The sequence below is a fragment of the Raphanus sativus genome, chromosome 8 (genome assembly GCF_000801105.2).
Source record: "Raphanus sativus cultivar WK10039 chromosome 8, ASM80110v3, whole genome shotgun sequence".
NCBI lineage: Eukaryota > Viridiplantae > Streptophyta > Magnoliopsida > Brassicales > Brassicaceae > Raphanus > Raphanus sativus.
The window spans coordinates 25491527-25512118 of NC_079518.1; the positions used below are offsets into that span (position 1 = coordinate 25491527).

The following is a 20592-nucleotide window of genomic DNA, read 5'->3' on the forward strand; positions in this document are numbered from 1 at the left end:
CATTTGTACCCTTACATTAAATAAATGAGCAAAAATCTACGTCAAATGCGCCCACGATGACATGCACTACCAAAGCCAAATTAACCATCTCGGCTATCTGAAATCATTGTACATTGCCAGCATAACAAATATTTATACATATATATTAAGAATTTTAATTTAAATATATAAAATAAATTCCCGATTACTCTCCGCTTAATTTCCAATTAATTCATTCGGCGCTAGGCCCTACCCCACCGCACGCGTAGCGTCTAGCGCAATTTTTAACATGGCTTTTGAGTATACATGGTTTCTTCATATTTTTGTATGTTATGATAAAAGAAAATTCGATGAAATGACTGTAGAGTGGCTGAGTTAAATATATGCAGCTTCTATTTCGGTCCACACTTGCATAGTATATAATACAGGGACGGATAATTTTTCTATATGGTAATTTTAGATTTAGAGTATCTTTTATCTACCGGCTCCAAAAATAATTTTACATACTACAGTGAAACCTCTATAAATTAATAATGTTGGGACTACACCAAAACTATAATTTTTTATTAATTTATAGAGATTATTAATTTATTGAGATACTAATTGAACCAAAAACTCAATTTAGAACTATGAAATTATATTAATTAATAGAGATATTAATCTATCGATTATTAATTTAAAGAAGTTATACTGTATTTATCTACTGTAGCTCCTGCACATTTAATGTTTTAAGTAGTTTACTAATATCTAATTTTTTATGGATATCTGGCTAATTGACCCTTGTGAATTTGGGTGGGGCACTTATCCACCATAAACTTTTTTCTATCAGTGTAAATTTGTCAAAAGTTCTAGAAATATCCCGGTTAACATTTCAAAACTGGAATGATAGTTATTTAAGATATTTCCAACCCAATTTTATTTTTTCTTCCAAAATAAAATAAAAGTGAATATAGATTAAAAAAAATGCTCCAACCTAATTTCATATCTTATTCTATTTTAGAGTTTATTTTTTGTTTTTCATTACTCTATTATGGAGTGGAGAATGAAGTACTTTTATTCTATATTTATTTTTACGCTATTTTAAAAGAAAAAATAAAGTTTTACAGTAGATATGCTCTTAACCATTAAAAAACACTTGGTGGTATACTAAAGTTGAGAATCCATAAATATTTGGATAAAGTCAATTTTATGGCCAATTTTGAATCCACAAAATATTTACTTAGCAATATGATCTAAATGGCTACTCCCCGGATAATTATAGTGTCTAGCTACGCCTCTGTTCAGTGAAATGCTAGAGTTGAGAATCCCATAAAATAAAGAGAATTTGCACTTTCTACCCAAACAATACTCCATAATTAGCAATATACATATTAACCCCTAGATATTAGAGTATTTGATTTTCTATATTTGTAGTAAATATGCTCTTATATGACATTATCAAAATATCCGCATTCAACTCGGTTAGTTGAAAGTTTTGATTGGCACTATATTCGAAAAAAAATTAAAACCAAAAGAGAAAATTAATTATTGTACTACAATATTTTAGATCTGATGCTTTCACGTAAAAATAATTATCATGCACACATATAAATCAGACATTTAACTGATCAGTTAAAAAGTTGACAAAAAAACTGATCAGTTAAAACAACAAAAGGCATATATGTAAACCAGAGAATAATTAAACGCAACCCATATGAGTGTCAGAGTTGTCATTTTGCGAGTACAGATCAATAAGATATAACATGCTCTTGGATGTCTTGTCCTGAGTTGAGCATATTCAGACCATGCTATATAATTATTGTATAGTATATGGTATCTATCTACATATAAAATGTTGAGATGGTGATATATATATGGCATCAAATTCTTAAATATTATAGTACTCGTAAGAGGGTCCAGTGACCTATAAGCTAATGAGCATATGACGCAATATGTTTACTTCACACGCGAGAGAGAGAAAAAGAGAGAGATAATGGTAGATAAGTTTTTACGATGTAACTAAGGAATTCCTATAACTAACCTTACGCCTTGGTCTCCATGATGGCACATACTTACATAGCTCTATGGACCCAATTTTTTAGCTATTCGAGTAAGACTTCAAATGTTTACAAATCTCACTTCTAACGCCGTCAATAGTAAAAAAAAACCTCATTATTTCTACGAATTTATTATTTTGTTTCGATAATAGATAATGTTTTAAAAGATGTTTATTGTTATAAAATAGATGATATTTTGATTTATATTATTTTCTAATTTTACTGAAAATGTGTAACTAATTAAATTTTGCAGTTATTTTTATAATTGATTGAATAATTTTATATTATATATTTAAAATTACCTTTAAGAGAAAAATAAAGACAGTCATGTGTAATGAAATAGAGAAATATATGTTTTTGTTATTGTTACAATTGTACCGCAGTTATTCCACAGTTATTATCATGCATGTTGTCTTCTAGACTTGAATGTGTGCGAGAGAATATTATGATATATTATGTTGTCATTTATACCTAAATGTATGCGAGAGAATATTATAATATATTACATGATAAATAAAACAGTATGTGTTATGTATATATCTCATATTTTTTCTGTTTCATAAAGAGTCACTTAAAGGTTACAGGAAAATCATACTTGAAGGAGACTGCAAAAAAGCAATGGACATCATCAACAATAATATTCTTCATTTTGGTTTTTACAACTGGAAACGAGAAATAATGAGACGATAAAGAAGTTTGAAGATGTCAAGTTCAGATGGATTAATAGAGAAGGAAACAAAGTTTCTGATATCTTGGCAAAGAAGGATATTCAAAATCATCAAAGTTTTATCTTTCATTATTATGTTCCAAGGATGATAGATAACCTTTAGCACTATGATTATGTAACTTCAGTCTCAAGTTAATAAAATTATTGTTTGATTTTGAAAAAAAACATTTTTCACATATATTAAAAAATAATTATGTTTTCATTTATTTCATCTGTTTACCTAATAATATTTTAGATAAATATATTTATTTATAAAATCGATGCATTTTATAATTAATATTAAATTAAAATTAAGTATAAATTATATTGAAATGGTAGAACAATATTTTTAGTGAAACAAAAAAAACTAAAATGACACTTATTTAGAAATAGAGAGAGTATTATCTTATATGAGACTATATAATATGTGGACAGTCACCAAGAAAATGATATGGACAGTCACCAAGAAAATGATATATTTGACGTCTTGTCCTTTTATTTTTGTCATCAAGTTCTTGTTATTTTCTGTGTTAAGAGTGTGTACATATCTCGCAATTTGTCCAGCCCTAAACACACTGGTAAAAATGTCTGAATCTTTTAGGTATATCTTAACGATTAGCCTATATACACATATATATTGATTTGGGATCTTTCTAGTCATCAAATGAAAAATATAACTAGTAACAGTGACTTGGTTTCGTAGTTGAAACTCCTAAATAATCTATAGATTTTGAAAGTCATATATAAATGGCGTTGAGAGACATTTATTCTCCAAAATATAAAGAAATTACATGATTTGGATATATCTACAAGGAATGTACTGATCCATCATCATCATCATGACCTAAAACTTACCATTGAAACAACAATAATTTATTTGAATAATGCTATGGTACTTTAGTTCTTCCAAGAAAAGGTATGTTTTCTGGATTATGCTTATCGCACCACCACGTGAAGTAGTACAAAGACAGAAAACAAAACAAGTGGGTCAACATTATTGAGTTCAAAAAGTCAGCCCAATAAGACAAGTCCAATATATATCTTCCACGATCGAGATTAAAACCACAAAGACCCACATTTAATGGCTCAGATTCATTATCAGTATATCATCAACATAATACAACAAACAAGATTTTATTCAGAAACCAGTGTTGGCTATCTCTAACTAGAATGATCTGTATACAATAAGCTGATTACAATCTTAAATCTTTCAAGCAGCCCAAGGTATGAACCCCATGGCAGAGCTGAGTCTGAAAGTGACGAATACCAGATACAGTGTGATCAGACCAATCCCCATCACCTTGTTCGGTCGCATCTCATTCCTCGGAAGCATCACAAGAGCCCAAACCAACCCTACTATCAGAAACCCTAGCGTGTAGAACAAGCTATTGTCCTCAGGGATCATGTAAGTCTCCGGTCTCTTGGACCAAGCACCAAGAAGCATCGACACACCTAACCCAACAAGTGTGTTGAACATAGGACCTGCGTAGCAACCTGACAACGCGATCTGCACACCGTCTCCACCGTTCATGGACAAGGCTATGTTTGAGACCAAGTCACCCATTGAGTTCCCCCAAGCGAGTACGGTTAAACCGAGTATCGACGGGTTGATTCCATAGATCCCACCGAATGTTACTAGAAGAGCAACGAGCTCGTTTGCAATCATGTAGAACCATACAATGCTCATGACGAATCCACCTAGTACCCAAGGGATCAAGTATCTCTGAGGTGGACGGTCGTGTTCTGTGTTTCTGTAAGCAAGAAAGCCAAGAGTGGAACCTGTTGCGATACCGATAAAGTAGGCTACAAGAAGACTCGCTTCACCTTGGACACACCAAAGGAAAGCGAGAAGGAGAGGAGCTAGCGAGACGCTAGCTACAGCATATGTCTTAGACCAGCTATCTTCCTCTATCAATGGGATCGTTAACCGTCTAGGAACAGTCAGTGGAGTCTCCAACAAGTATGTAATCTTAGAACACAACGAGATCTCGGCTTCTCCACCGTCTTCACTCCATCCCCATGGAGGTCTTTCTTCATCGTGTACATTAGCTTTCGCGGAATAGATGGCGACGTTTGTAGCCCACATCCACTGCGGTAGAGAGTCGTGCAGCTTAGGTGGACCTTCCTCAGTGTCAAGCTCTAGCAAAGGTACTACTACATCCTCGTCAACACCACTCGGTGAGAACACGCTTCCTTGAATGGGAAGCAAAGGCGTGAAAGAATCAAGCTTCAATCTCTTCGAATGTTTCCTCAAAACCTCATTCGCAGCCACCAGAGAAGCGTACAGAACATAGATGGAAACAAACGCGACGGCGACGCCAACACTCACTCTCCCCACAGTCAAGATCACCAACAAAGCCACCAGCGTGAACAGAAAGAAACACAAGTCTCTTATAAAACACTTCTTATCAATCTTAACCTCTTTATCAGCAACACAAAGCGAAACAACACCAGCAACAACGCAAGTCACAAACACAGCCCCGCCAAGGACGCTGTTAAGCCCAACTTCCCCCTTGTCTGAACCAACGAAAGCAGCTATACTAGCGAACACATCGGGAGCTCCGTTACCAAGGGGAAGCAGAGTGACGCCAGCGACAGTTGGAGGCAAACGGAGAAGCTTAGAGAGCTTCTCGAGCGAAGGACAGAAGTAATCAGCGGCTGTGTTACCGAGGAGGTAGAACAGAGCAACGAGCCAGACGCCTAAGGCGATGTAACCCAAGATCTTGAAGTGTTGGCAGGTGCAGTAGAAGAAGCTAAGGTAGTCGAAGAAGCTGTCGGGATAACAGAGAGGGTTGGATTTCAAGAACTGGCATTGGTCAGTGTAACCGATGTGTTGGTGTAAACCAGAGCAGAGTGCAGTAGTATCACCAGAGTAAGTTTCAATCATGTGCCTACGAGGAGGAGGAGTAGACCCATCAACGAAAGATTGATTCTTTAGCAAAGGGTTTTTGAGATCAAAGAAGAAGAGGAAGAGGATTAGGGCACAAAGGGTATTGAAGATCCCTCGGAATCTGGGATTGCTCGAGCTGTAGAGATAATTCAAAGCTCTCATTCTCTCGAAGTTTTGGAACTTTGTGTTCTAATTACACGCCGCCATGGATCACCGATAATGAAGCTAGGAGCTATGTAGACGAATTAGAATCTGAGAATTGATGAAACCCTAGGAATCTGGTTTTGATCTGAGGGGAATTGAAGCTAAGGGGTTTTTTGAGGTGCTCACCGGAGTTCGATCAACGTGATCTGTGTGATCATGGAGGAAGGCTTTTTTTTCTCTCTCTCTATTTGGAAATTTTCACGGGAAATAGAAAGGAGAGATCGGTGACGACGACGATTTGGCTTTGTGTCTGATTCTTTTGACTTGCTTAATTCGGATCTCGTTCCGGTTTTGTTTGACTAGACCGTAAGCGTTACGTTGTTTCTTCGGCCTAATGGGCCTAGTGGGCCATATGAGGCCTGTTAAAAACAGTCGAGGAGAATCGGAAGGGATGATGATGATGAGTGAGATTGTGGCAATGGCGACACAGAACAACTTCTTCCTCTCGTGGTGTATAATGTCGTGTGTCTTTTAGCTGCTTAATACGGATCCTATTCGGGTTTATCCCGACCCGGAGAAAAGAAGCGTAGGACACGTGACAAAACTCCATTAGTATAAGTGTATAACGTATGATCCGAGTGAATGAAGCCAAAAAAGAGATAGACACCGCAGCTCAGCTTTCGTTTTCGGTCCAATCGCTTTTACAACTTTTTCTTACAAGTCGTACACGTCTCTCTCTCCTCCTATAAAGATTCCGTGATCAAAGGTATTTGGAAAACTCAGTTCTTCGATAACAAGAGAGAGGTGATTGATTCTCTCCTCTGCTCCTTTTCGCCTCTTGGATGTTGTGGATTTGTTTGATTCTTGTAATTAGTGTCTGCTTCTTGTTAACTTGATCCATTTACTCGGGCGTTGATCATTGCAGGTAGATGGGTTCTTCGAGCAAAGAGTACGAGTTTCTGAGTGAGATTGGGTTGACCTCTCACAACATTGGAAACTACGTTGGTGGCAAGTGGCAAGGCAACGGACCTCTTGTTTCTACTCTGAATCCTGCTAACAATCAGGTTCATTGTTTGATGCATATACTTTCTAAAAAGTTGATTACTTTATGCAAATAGTTTCTAAAAGTTGACTACTTTAGTGTATTGCAATGTTGAAATGGTTTAACTATGGATGCAGCCAATTGCTCAAGTTGTGGAAGCTTCTCTGGAAGATTACGAGCAAGGTCTCAAAGCTTGTGAGGAAGCAGCTAAAGTATGGATGCAGGTAAAGTGACTAAAATTGTAAAGGTTTTGTAATATATTTTTAAGACAGAAATTCAGTTGATAGCTAACGAAGACTAATCTTTAATTTGATCAGGTTCCTGCTCCAAAGAGAGGTGATATTGTGAGACAAATTGGAGATGCCCTAAGATCCAAACTTGACTTTCTTGGCCGTCTTCTTTCTCTTGAAATGGGAAAGATCCTCGCTGAAGGCATCGGAGAAGTTCAGGTTATCTTTACTATTTAGTTTCTTATTTTTCATCCCTACAGGTAGGCTTTGTTACTTTAGATACTACTCGCAACAGCTTTTTAGTGTAAGCTTTGTGACCCCATTTATACAAATTGGAAAATGCTTATGCTAAAATAAGAGACTCAACATCTGATTTTTTTCATATAGCTTAGATGATAACACGTTATGTGCAACTTTTGCAGGAAGTGATTGACATGTGTGACTTTGCTGTTGGTTTGAGCCGACAACTCAATGGATCAGTCATTCCTTCCGAACGTGAGTTCTTGCTTGCTAATAAAAATCACATATAGTCTCTTGTTTATTTGGATTTGTAGATGCTTGTTTCCTGTTTTTTTTTCGATATATTACTGAAAGATGTATCTCTAAACTCATCATCTTTGTTGCAGGCCCAAACCATATGATGTTGGAGGTGAAATTGCGAGTTCTTTTCATTGATCTTTCATAGAATACTCTTCTCGTACAACATGTTTATTAACATTCTGCTTGGATACTGTAACGCAGATGTGGAATCCTCTTGGCATTGTTGGTGTCATCACAGCGTTTAACTTCCCATGTGCAGTTCTTGGTAAGTCTTGCTTGTGTCCAATTCTAAATCTCGGACATTTTCTGTTTTAATGCGTCTCATAAAGATGGCTCATTTTCTGATTCTCACATGAGAGTGGACACAGTAGAGATAGATTAAGCTCCTTGTATTTTGGCAACTATATTTGTAGCATGATTATCTAGCTATCAATGAGATGTATAAGAACTAATAATGCAATATTAGAAGGTTTGTCATCCCCTTTCCCATTCCATAAACGCAAGGACAATGTTGTGGCATTGCAGGTTGGAATGCTTGTATTGCACTTGTCTGTGGAAACTGTGTGGTCTGGTAAGTAATGAACTTAACCTGCATCCGATCTTTGTGGTTATTACCGTTCCTTTTTGGCCTAATTTGTGTCGTTAATACGTCTGGTTCCACAGGAAAGGTGCTCCAACTACACCGTTGATTACCATCGCAATGACCAAACTAGTAGCTGAAGTCTTAGAGAAGAATCATTTACCCGGTGCCATTTTCACTGCCATGTGTGGTGGTGCTGAGATCGGTGAAGCAATAGCCAAGGACACACGCATTCCTCTAGTTTCCTTTACTGGTAGCTCCAAGGTACGTCACACTCCTCTCTACTAATAATAATCCACCACTCATCCAAACCAAACACACCGAGCTTACTTCTTGAAACTCTCATTCATAGGTGGGCTTAACGGTACAACAAACAGTGAGTGCTAGATCTGGCAAAACTCTGCTTGAACTGAGTGGGAACAATGCAATCATAGTCATGGACGATGCTGACATTCAGTTAGCTGCCCGTTCCGTTCTGTTTGCTGCTGTTGGAACCGCTGGTCAACGCTGCACAACTTGCCGTCGGCTGGTACTAAAGAATCTAAATCCCATTATAATACTTATACTGTTCCTTTTTTCTTAAAGCTTTTCTTTATTGTCTTGAAGCTTTTGCATGAGAGTGTGTATGACAAAGTACTTGAGCAACTCCTGGCATCATACAAACAAGTGAAAATCGGTGATCCTCTTGAGAAAGGAACATTGTTAGGACCACTACACACTCCTGAATCAAAGAAAAACTTTGAGAAGGGGATCGAAGTCATCAAGTCCCAGGCAAGTACCTCAGTTTCTATGGCTCAATTAACCGTTTAAAGATGTTTATTAAAAAAACCCTTTTTGCATTTTGCAGGGCGGTAAAGTACTAACGGGAGGTAAAGGAGTTGAAGGTGAAGGAAACTTTGTGGAGCCTACGATAATAGAGATATCATCAGATGCTGCTGTAGTTAAAGAAGAGCTGTTTGCTCCGGTTCTATATGCTCTAAAGTTTAAGGTAAAAAAGAGTCTTCTCTAAAACCATCAAGTTCTTTTTTTTTAACCATGTTTCTTCATCTGGACAGACATTTGAAGAAGCTGTTGCGATAAACAACTCAGTTCCTCAAGGTCTAAGCAGCTCTATATTCACTCGTAGCCCCGGGAACATCTTCAAATGGATCGGGTAAGTGCTTACATTACAAACAAGTTTATTTGACTGAAACTGAGTTTTAACTGTGATGGGTTTTGAAAACTATATATAGACCAATGGGAAGTGACTGTGGGATAGTGAATGTGAACATACCGACGAATGGAGCTGAGATTGGAGGAGCTTTTGGGGGTGAGAAAGCGACCGGTGGTGGTCGTGAAGCTGGTAGTGACTCTTGGAAGCAGTATATGCGTCGTTCCACTTGGTAACAGTTTTCTCTCTGTTTTGATTTAAAATAGACTTTCCGGTTTGAAGTTTTTGATTTTTTGAACCGGTTTGTCTTTTGACAGCACGATCAACTATGGGAATGAGTTACCTCTAGCGCAAGGAATCAACTTCGGTTAATCTTCCAGAGATCTACGTACCGGATAATGTTGTATTTGAGCTGGATGTTTCTATGTGTTGGGACTTGTAAAACATAACAACGCCAAAAATTAATAATATAAATAATACTCCCTCTATATTTAAAATTTTAATTTTGTTTCAAAATAAATGTTCTTACAATTATAGGTGAATTTTAATATCATTTGAATTTTTTACCAATTACAAAATACCGTATTTTTTTCTTATTAGTTGAATTAGTTTTATTTAATGTCATTTTATGTATTCAAATTGCATAAAACTTTATACTTTTTGAATTTTTGTATAAAAACATTAAACAACTTTTAAAATGATATAAATGGAAAAGTTGACTCACTTTACTTTCAGGTTTGATCGGAATAAGATTTTTAAACAGTGATTGTATTTGGCTCGATGTTTGTATGACCTTTGAACCGAAGTTACGATTATGATCCTTTTTATAATAATTTGCACCGCATATTACGAAGCATTATACGTTATGGTGATATCATACGACATCAATCTTTGTTTTGATTACTGAAGAGGGAAGACCAAGACAAAATTAGAAAAATGGTCCCCGCATATAATCCCAATCAGTCTGTACGTATAATCTTTCGCAATAATCCGTTCGCACATGCAGGATTGTAAGAAACTAAGAATCCACAATGATCTCTAACAAATAATGATAACAAATTATTGCGTCTTTGATCTTTCTAGAGCCTCTATATTTCGCTAAACGTCAGTTGCATATTTGCAATAGATTTATTTTCTCTAACATTTTCTTTTTCAGGCACTCTTTCATAATATTCATAGCTAAAAACATTTGAATAATCATAAATAAGAAATAAGAAATAGCACAATATGGAATTGTTTCTTGATATTACAGGTCAGCATATGTCCAGGCGAACCATGCCGCCAATCAATTGTTGTCATAGGCTCTTATTCCTTTTGCTGTCACTGCGACCTACTAGTCTTCCAGATATTGTTTGTTTATACGTCCACGATCCTGCGATGATTAATCGCATACTGCAATTTTTTTTTTAATTTTGAGTTGTTAAAGTCTTTTGTCTACACTAAAACACGATCCACGACTAAACGGGCGACATCAAAACGCGATCCACAACTGGTCATAAGATCTTATCAAGCCAACATGGCCATACTGTGGAGATTGTAGCTCATTTGGCCATAATTAAAAAAAAACATTTAGATGTGTTTCTAACGAATCGTAAGCACACAAAAGTGTTACAAATATGCAACAAATGCAAACATTTATCAACAAATGGAGTATTGAAAATTTTGGTAACAAACAAACAACACACTCAACAAATTATGGTTACAAGTACAAGCGAGTGGAAATATATATCATTCACCAGAAGCTGTAGATTTATCTGAACACCCCATTACAATGAAAGTGGATACCGTGTCTTCACTTCACTGAGACCGTCTCAAATGTGGAGCCGTGGTATATCCTTCAAAGAAATCCAACACTGCTGTTTCAAGATTCTCAACGGAGTACTTCAAGTAGTTCTCTGGATGTCTTCCGCTCTCTATATGTCCCCTGAATCTCCCAAGAAACGATCTATAAGCCGGAATCAAATGCTCCGACAAAGATATCCTCAACTCTTCTCTAAGCTGAGCATCTGGAACCGACCACGTCGACTGAACCCTATGAACCTCTTCAAACATCGTATTAAAAGCTTTAAACCTCTCTCTCAGCGCACTTTTCGACACACCGGAAGAGAAGCTTCCGCTCACATGCAACCCTTCATCTCTCAAACTATTCAACACTCTCACCCACGTGGCTCTCTGATACTTAGTCGCCGCGTGTCTGAATATCCCCGTAAGCCTTCTCAAATAAAGATCTCCTATAATCTCTCTCAACTCCGGCGAGCTTTTCACCTTCTGAACTATGTAATGCACATTGTTCATGATGAATATATGCGACAAAGCCTCGTCCTTGTAATGCAAAGACTTCCCTTCTAGGTTGAACTGTAGCATCACCATGGTCCATATACAATGCAAAGCTAACGGTGTTCTTCCTTCAAGCTGGCTTAGATCCATATCCGGCTTCACCGGATCATTAGTACACTTCAACCCCGCGCAGGGCTTCGACATTACAAGCTCCTCCAGAGTCTCCTTATAGTCTGCAATCAAGTTCAGATAGTTCATCACATACCTTGTCAACGGATGTATAGTTCCCCCAGGGACGGGAACCACCGAAGGCTCGCGAAAAATCGCGTTCTCGAACTCCACAAGCGTCCCTCTCGCCGCTTCCGCTAATCTCGATTGAATCTCCGTCGCTTGAACAAGAATCGTCTCTGAGGATTCCGAGTTAAAGATCTCTTCCATATCAGGTAACAAATCAGCTAAAGCATCGTGTAAATCAAGAATCTTGAACAGCTTCTCGGGAGATCTTCTGCTGATGCTGATCGCTTCAGGGAAAGTGAAGAGCTGCAGAGCTGAGGATTTCACTATCTCCATGAAGCAAGTCTCCTCGATCTCTCCGCCGTCGAATATCTGCTCGCAGAGACGCTTCTCGCTCGAGAACACAACCCTAACGCAGACTTTCGCCGCGCGTATCCACCTCCTGATCTTCACTTCGACGGCTTCCCAGTCGAGCCGCTGAACGTCACCGATCCCTAGCTTCACTATCCCCAGCTGCTTGAAGATCGTCTCCATGGCGGATTTGCGCACGTTCCCGTACACCTGGAGGCACTCGCGGGAGTATCCGGCTCCGATCATGCGGTGGACGATCGATCTCAGATCGGAAACGGCTTCCGTGGAGACGAGATCGATCTCGCGTATACTGCTTGTGGATTTGCAACTGCTTCTTCGGCTCGATAACCGGCTCGAACCGGGGTCTGAACCGGAATTTGAATCTGAACCGTCCGGTAGAACCAGATTCATTTCCTCCTGTTCCTGCTCCTCTCCCTCCCCCTCGTCAGCTCCAACCGTCTCGGTGTTGTCTTCGAGATCGGCGCGTGTGGCGAAAGCGGAAGCGGACGAGTCGAGGAGGAGGGAGTCGGGTTCGAAAGTTGATGTCTGAGAGAGGAGGATGTTTCGGAGCTCGTCCTCGAGCCTAGCCATGGCGATTTGTATCGTTGACCTAGCTTTGACTTCGTGGTGGTGGTGGCTGTCGGAGATGGAGACGGAGGAGACGAGGCGTTGGACTTCGTCGACCGCTTGCAAGTAACGATCTACTTCGTCTCGGTCGCTTTGGAAGATGAGATTCTCTTTCGCTTCCTCCGAGGTTGTCGAATCCCACCGGAGTATTATCTTCTCCGCCGTCTCGAGCGTCGTCGCTGCGTCGGAACCGCCACGAATATCCGGGGATTCCATGGTTCAATCAGAACAAAACGAATTCAAATAGCCAAGAAGACGGTGATGAAATTCGACGGCGGTGCCGGCGATTAAGACGAAGAAGCTGGAGGAAGAGATTGAACCGTCGGCGATACAGTAAGCTTGATTGGAGAAGAAGATGGTCACACGAGCGTACGCAGGTGGTTCAATTCAAGAAGAGACGAAAAGGGGGAAAGGTGATCCTGACCAGAGACCTTGGTCGCGAAGGTTCTAGGTTAGTAAACTCAGGGGTAAACATGTAAAATGATTTAAAACGATACCGTATCCGATTCGTATTCTCGTCAAATGAATAAAAAAAACGATCGTAAATGGACAAACGAATCAGGAGAATAATGGGAAAGTCTTTGAAACGGCACCGTATTCTCGCAGGGAAATAGTCAACAGACTTTTCAACGCTCAGCTCGTGGGTTGTGTGATTTTTATTTGTTTATTGATTTTGTAGAATAGCGTTAAAAGAACCCTGCCGACATAAAGGAAGGAACAGACATTAAAGGATAAACGAATAATGTGTTATGAATATTGTGTGATGTCTATTATGGAATGTTCTAGATTTACTTGTTCCCTACTCTAAGTTACTTGTTCCCTACTCCAAGTTATTAGACTTTGTCTCCAAGTTATGTAATCCTATATAAGGAACTCATTACTCATGGAATAATAACAATTCATTCCTCTCTAAGTCATACGACTCTCTCTCTCTTTCTCTCTTTAGTTCGATATATTCTAAGACAAGAACACTAGGATTAGAACACGTTATCAGCACGATCCTGCTCCAAGATCAACCAAACTCGGAGATCATCATAAACCCTAGCCGCCGCCAACCACTTCTATCTCTAAGATCTTTTACATTCAGTTGTTTCTTAGATCTTAAACTAATCATACTTTGAATCCTTTCTTTGTTTGATTGATTAAGGTTTCTAAGAAAGGAACCAAGGAGAAGAATCGGCAAAGTTAAAGGTAAGATCTCAAGAACCCTAATCATTACTTGTGGTTCAAGCAATTCAGATTTCAAACTTCTCTTCATCTTAAATCCGATTTAAAAGTTTTTGCGATTTGATTTGGTTGATTTTAGTTCTTGTTTTATTTTAAAATCAAAAACCCTAAACCCTTAATAGTTTTACATGACTTTAGTTTTGTATGGACAACAAGTGATACCCCTTTAAGGATGACACGCTATATGTCCAAACAAAACTTAAGGTCAATGTTTAAACCTAATCCTAAAATCAGATTTGAATTTTAAATCCTAATCCTTAAAGTTTAAATCCGATTTTAAGAAACCCTAAACCCTAAAATATAAAGCATGTGATTACATGACTTTCGTTTTGTATGGACAACAAGTGATACCCCTTTAAGGATGACACGCTATATGTTCAAACAAAACATAAGGTTAATGTTTTCCACATATTTGGTCGATGATGCACACCATAGTGTGGCTAGACCATGTTTTTCTTTTAGGTCAATGATGCATACCAATACGTATGACTAGACCATATGAAGTAAAGGTCGATGATACGTACTCTTAAGTACGATTAGACCATAAAACAAAATCAATGGTCGATGATGTTCACCCTCAGGTGCAACTAGATTTTTCACCCGTGATTCACGGTGATCATCCACGATGATCCGCGTTGATCTATGATCCATGATGATCCTCGATGATCCGCGATGATCTACGATGATCAGTGATCCAAGGTGATCCACGGTGATCCTCGATGATCCACGGTGATCCACAATCACCGGTGATGGATGATGCGCACCACAGTGCAGCTAAATCACGATCTGTTTTATTTGGTCGAGGATGTGTACCGAATGGTACTACTAGACCATTAAACCGCATGGGTCGATGTAGCATACCATATGGTATGGCTAAACCATGCACTCGTCCATCCCACTATTTTCAAGGGATTTATAAATCAAACAAGTTGATTAAGAGATTGATGAGTTATGAGAAAGTAAATTTCTAAAGAAAATGCAAACTGGCCGTATCGCCCTCTTATTTGTTTGCTGGCAGTGTGATTTAATTGTGTAATAGCCGAATGGCATTGGTCACACAAGCCATATGGCTTTATTGTTTACATACTGGCCGAGTGCCTTTTATTTCTTGGATAGCCAATGGCATCAGAAATTGTATGTACTAACACAAATCATTTTGATATGATTCAGATGTCGAGACTCCATCACTCGGATTACCCAGCCCTTGATCTCAATGGAGACAATTACCTTGATTGGGCGATGAACACTTCAGCCGATTTAAAGTCTAAAGGACTTGGGAAGTGTATCAAATACGGCAATGATACTCTTGCATATGAAAGGCGTAGAGCTGTTTTGATAATGAGAAAGCATCTCGTGAAGGATCTGTATGATGAGTGCAGTTACATCAACGATCCTTACGATCTCTGGTCGAGATTGAACACCATGTTCTTTGAGCCATTACTAGATGAGTCCATGAAAGAATGGAAGGCTCTGAGGTTCCAGGATTATGAATCCGTGGATGACTATCACTTTGATCTTATGAGAATCACCAATAGTCTTAAACTATGTGGTGAAGTGATAACAAACTATGACTTGTTAAGCAAGACTCGTGACACGATCCATTCAAAGGAAGTGTTGTTATCACAGAAGGCTAAAGGTTTCACAACCTATTACGACCTTCTCTCATACCTTTCAGCTCTTGAGGAAAAGAAGCAGAAAAGGAAAGTCAACCTCGACAAATTCGACTATGTTATGGAGATAAGTGCCGAGTATCAATGTGAGATGATATACGGTGATGCTGAAGAAGCTAAGAAAAGAAAATTCGGGTGGACTCATATAGATGATGAGATTGGTTTATTCATTGAATAGAGAACCAAATGTGAGCCACGTCCAAGATGTTATTATGGACTGGCCGGCTATTGTTTAAGCCTTTTGACATTCTGATTTCATACTTATGATTTGGTGTTTTCTTTTAAATATAATGTGTCATTCAAATTTCATAGCATTAATAAAAGTTTTTCTTTTATCTTGATTGATTTGCTTGAAAAATATTTTTGATTGCCAAATGAGAATGAAAACTCGAGAAGAGTATGTCTAGACCACCACGCCTAAGGCATGACCTTAAGAGGCACAAAATATATCACCTAAGACCCATTGAGAGAGACCCAAAATCCCCACTGGCCGTGGACAAGGATACCACAATAACCGTGGTTGTAGATCCAATCATGGTCGAGGAGGGAGTAAAGGTCGAAATGGCATTACAAGCCACATCAAAATGGTTTCTATAATAAACCAATGGGCAAAGCAAAAGGAAATGTTCCTTTAGCTTATGAAAATCGCCAAAGGCATACATATAAAAGAGGTCGAGACTACATTCTCCCTACTGATCTAATACTATGCTAAGGATCAGTGTGAGAAGACATAAAAGCCTAGGTAACCAGTAAGGTTCACCAACGAATTTATACACTTTATGGCATGACCGGATTAGCCATCCTGGTCCGAACTTGATTAATAAGGCACAAAGAGTTATCCCATAAGATCTCACGTTGTGAAACATGTACACAAGGGAAACTCAGTAGGCTTCATTGTTCCAAGCAACACGAAAGTATAATCTGATCATGAGGGTAGTGAGGACAAAACCCGTGATCATGACCAGACCACAAATTCATGTATCATGGTCTAAAACCATGATGGCCGTCCAAGCATTACGTTTAAGTGAGGACAAACAAACGTATTTTATAGCATGTTCATGAGGGGGAGAATAAACACTCCGTGTAGTCCATGACCATACTATAAAACCCGAACATGATAAGCATGACCGAAGGCCATAAGGCATTATAGCTTGGTCGTATAAGGCATAACCTATAAGGTTGAGACTTCAAAAGTCTATAAGCTTGGGTACACCACAAGAATACATGTATGAAAGATAAGATACATCAGGCCATATAAAGTGAGCATAGATATTCCCGTCTAAAGATGATAAAGGGTCATAGTCCAGATATAGACCATCCTAAGACTTTATGAATAAACCACCACATACCTATGTGCCATCTAGGATGGAATATCTCATATAAGGATGAGATGAAAATCGGGAATATATGTTGGATAAGAGAACATGATCTTTCTCCCACGAATTCAATGAGACCATGAGCCAAACAAAGGTGATCATATTGTGGCCAAGGTACACGGATTACATACAAGATGAATCCGACTATCCAACATCATGGAGAAAGCTATAAGCTGGTAAATAGAAAGTGGAATGGTTTTAACCATCCAAGTCTTGGCAAAGATCCTCGGACCAGATATATATGTACTGGACGTCCATAAACAAAGAAAGAATGATAGCCAGACAGACCCAAAAGAATGACTAAGTCATACCAGCTTAGCACCACTATATAAATGTCCTAGTAGAGACATAATCAAGTTGCTGTAGAAGTCTATACAAGATAGACCAGTATGTTCCATATATAAGGAACCACGGATAGAAAAAGTTAAGGTGCTCATAATGATAGATCCGGGTTCATGAAAGAGAAACCATACTAGACAATGAGATAAGACCGGCCGGTCCTAAGGTACAGGTATCATACAATGTAGCCTTGCAAACTACAAAGTATTCAATGATCCTGATAATAATAAAATCTCAATCGATTGTATCATGTCTAGAACGCGATAGAACGCGATGGAACATTATATAAGGTGTCGACACATACACACACTCATAAGTGATAAAGAGAAAGCACTTGAGCATAAGAGATATGCGAGGATCACTAACCCACGTAAGAGTACTCATAGAGAATAGAATGGGACGTAGAGTTAAACCCAAAGAATGTATGAGATGGGCGTATTGGCCAAATACATAAGATAGACGCCATCTAACCAGTGAACAGATGAGTCTTGTGAGGAAAAGAAAATCGTGAGCAGTAGAACATGAAAATACAGACAAGTGGTCGTACATGTTGCTACATGAAGCATTCAATAGAATGGCTAAATCACACAAGGATACTCACAGGGACTAAGGAACAAGGAAATAAATTCCTATGTGGTGAATGCTACTACCTAATATCGAAATTAATAAAGATCTGGACATCTAAGAAAGATTTAGTAGACATTGGATATATCACTGGATATAAAGGTAACATAAGATACCTTGAGAAATGAGAAAGAAGTTCTCATAGAACAACATCGTTCCTGCGTTGTTCATGGACTGAAATGCAGCTACATGCGTGTATGTACACACGATATGATAAGACTAAGTGATGCTTAGTAGAAAGTTCTATAAGAACGTTTCAGATCAGTCCATATAGTAGTCAATATATTCCTTGTATTTATACTTAAAGAAAGGATGATTAAGATGATTGATTATTGGAAAGGCTATGAAGAGACTACGATGATCTATAGTAGAGATCATTAGCCGTATATGAATGTTGAGATCTATGATTCAACGTACCAAGAATAGATTGATCAAATGGTCTGAGAATCCATCAGATTCACGACCAAAGGGAACCATACCGACTAGGATCATGTCCGACCTAGTTCGACCTTAATCATCATTGTTCCCGACCAATCCATCCCGTCCAGCTTGTTCCGACCAGTTCCTCTAGGTCTTAAATCCGACCTAAACCATCCAAGTGAGAGGAACGTACTATTGACCAAAAGTGGTTTAGTTTTGATTAAACTTCAAACTATAACACAATAGCCACTTCATGAACAGACCGTGGACATATACTAAAAGTTCATAAAGAGTTTTGGTCAAAAGATATGAATAAGATATATAGTGGACAAGAACATAATCCAGATGGATTATGGATGATGTCATGATCCAGACAGATCATGGACATACAAAGACATTCATGGTCGAATTTATCTAAGAGAGATAAACCATATGATCCGAATGGACCATGAATATCATGAAAGCATTTTGCTGATGCAGATTACCAGTCCAACCCACACAGTGCTAAGTCCCAAACCGGTTATGTTTTCACATATGGAGGCACGACCATTTCATGGAGATCAGTCAAGCAGACTATATCAGCCACATCATCCAATCACTCGGAGATATTGACGATCCATGAAGCAAGCAGAGAGTGTGTCTGGTTGAGACTCATGACACACCATATTCGGACAGCATGTGGAATCACGGATGGTAAAGACGAGCCGACCGTTCTTTACGAAGACAATGCGGCCTGCATAGCTCAGCTCAAAGATGGTTACATCAAGGGTGACAAGACTAAGCATGTTCTCCCCAAGTTCTTCTTCACCCACGATCTTCAGAAAGAAGGAGAGGTCAAGGTCCTCTAAGTCAGATCCAGCGAGAACTCAGCCGCCCTCTTCACTTAGGCATTACCAACATGCACGCTCAGGAAGCTTATGCAGCAGATTGGTATGCGATCACTGAGAAGCCTTCAGTGATGTTCACTTCAGGGGAAGTAATGCGGCTGTACTCTTTTTCCTATCCATGGCTTCCCGTTTTTACCACATTGGGTTTTTGGGTTTACCATGGAAAGGTTTTAACGAGGCAGTATTCCAAACGCATTACAAACTCTAGACGGTTATGGCATTACAATCTCGGTTTTTAACGAGATAGCATCTTACACGCATAATGGACATCAAGGGGAAGTGTTATGAATATTGTGTGATGTCTATTATGGAATGTTCTAGATTTACTTGTTCCCTACTCTAAGTTACTTGTTCCCTACTCCAAGTTATTAGACTTTGTCTCCAAGTTATGTAATCCTATATAAGGAACTCATTACTCATGGAATAATAACAATTCATTCCTCTCTAAGTCATACGACTCTCTCTCTCTCTCTCTTTAGTTCGATATATTCTAAGACAAGAACACTAGGATTAGAACATAATGATGGTTGTGTAAGAAGATAAAACATTTAATAGTTAAGTAATCACCCATGCAATGCTGGAGTAATAAAATTAAAGTAAGTATAGACAGTGCCGTGCCTAAGTGTTTGGGGGCCTAAGGCTAGAGTAAAAACATTTCCATATTAGTAATAAATATCTATATACATAAAACCTTACAAAACAATTATGTATTTAATATTTTATAAATTCATATGAAAGATTAAACATATTATTGACCAAAAAAACAAAAAAAAAAGATTAAACATATTATTTCTTAAAAGAATACAAAACTTAAACCAAAAATACAAGATTTGAAATTATTTATGAATATTTTATAATTATTTAATTAAATATGTGCTTAGTTAGATATGTTAGATGTTAAGCTTATAAATGTATTACTATAATAGTAAAAATAAAAACTTACAGGTTAAAATAGCATGAGACAAATCTAAATAGCATAAATAAATTATAGTTTAGATCTAAAACTAAGAGAAGTTTATATATACAATATAACCAATTGAACGACGGATTGAAATGAGAGCCCTAAAATGTGTTGTACAAAGTTGGGGCCTAAGAGCATCAATATTGGTGTCCCATGATTTTGGGCCCTTAGACATATTTCATTATAAATGATGTGTTAAGGGAAAGAGTTAAGGGTACTTGTTAAAATGGTGATTATTGGTAGGGAATATATTTTGGCCCTTAATAATATAAGTGTTTATTTTAGTAAATAATGATAAATGA

The 20592-nt window shown here is 38.1% G+C and overlaps 4 protein-coding genes across 5 annotated transcripts; 2 read left to right on the forward strand and 2 right to left on the reverse strand.

Annotated features, from left to right (window-relative positions):
• Nucleotides 1–3777: 3777 nt before the first annotated feature.
• LOC130498568 (cation/calcium exchanger 4) lies at nucleotides 3778–6080 on the reverse strand. Its single transcript, XM_056992035.1, has one exon. The coding sequence runs from the start codon at nucleotides 5771–5773 to the stop codon at nucleotides 3932–3934; it is 1842 nt and encodes a 613-aa protein (XP_056848015.1). The 5' UTR covers nucleotides 5774–6080; the 3' UTR covers nucleotides 3778–3931.
• A 189-nt stretch (nucleotides 6081–6269) lies between these two features.
• LOC130498569 (aldehyde dehydrogenase family 7 member A1-like) lies at nucleotides 6270–9800 on the forward strand. Of its 2 annotated transcripts, none has more exons than XM_056992036.1 (15): nucleotides 6270–6559; nucleotides 6681–6819; nucleotides 6935–7021; nucleotides 7115–7246; nucleotides 7450–7522; nucleotides 7654–7676; nucleotides 7769–7832; nucleotides 8093–8138; nucleotides 8231–8411; nucleotides 8500–8676; nucleotides 8754–8918; nucleotides 8995–9135; nucleotides 9203–9300; nucleotides 9380–9529; nucleotides 9615–9800. In XM_056992036.1, exons 2-15 carry the CDS (start codon nucleotides 6685–6687, stop codon nucleotides 9667–9669), a joined length of 1527 nt encoding a protein of 508 aa, XP_056848016.1. In that variant the 5' UTR covers nucleotides 6270–6559; nucleotides 6681–6684; the 3' UTR covers nucleotides 9670–9800. The 2 variants fall into 2 exon arrangements, with proteins under 2 accessions (XP_056848016.1, XP_056848017.1); XM_056992037.1 differs by having other exon boundaries at nucleotides 6323–6521.
• Nucleotides 9801–10849: 1049 nt separating this feature from the next.
• On the reverse strand, nucleotides 10850–13230 carry LOC108822616 (exocyst complex component EXO70A1). The gene has a single exon (XM_018595739.2). It carries the CDS (start codon nucleotides 13000–13002, stop codon nucleotides 11095–11097), a length of 1908 nt encoding a protein of 635 aa, XP_018451241.2. The 5' UTR covers nucleotides 13003–13230; the 3' UTR covers nucleotides 10850–11094.
• A 444-nt stretch (nucleotides 13231–13674) lies between these two features.
• LOC130498734 (uncharacterized) lies at nucleotides 13675–16024 on the forward strand. Its single transcript, XM_056992298.1, has 2 exons — nucleotides 13675–13977; nucleotides 15184–16024. Exon 2 carries the CDS (start codon nucleotides 15184–15186, stop codon nucleotides 15859–15861), a length of 678 nt encoding a protein of 225 aa, XP_056848278.1. The 5' UTR covers nucleotides 13675–13977; the 3' UTR covers nucleotides 15862–16024.
• Nucleotides 16025–20592: the final 4568 nt, after the last annotated feature.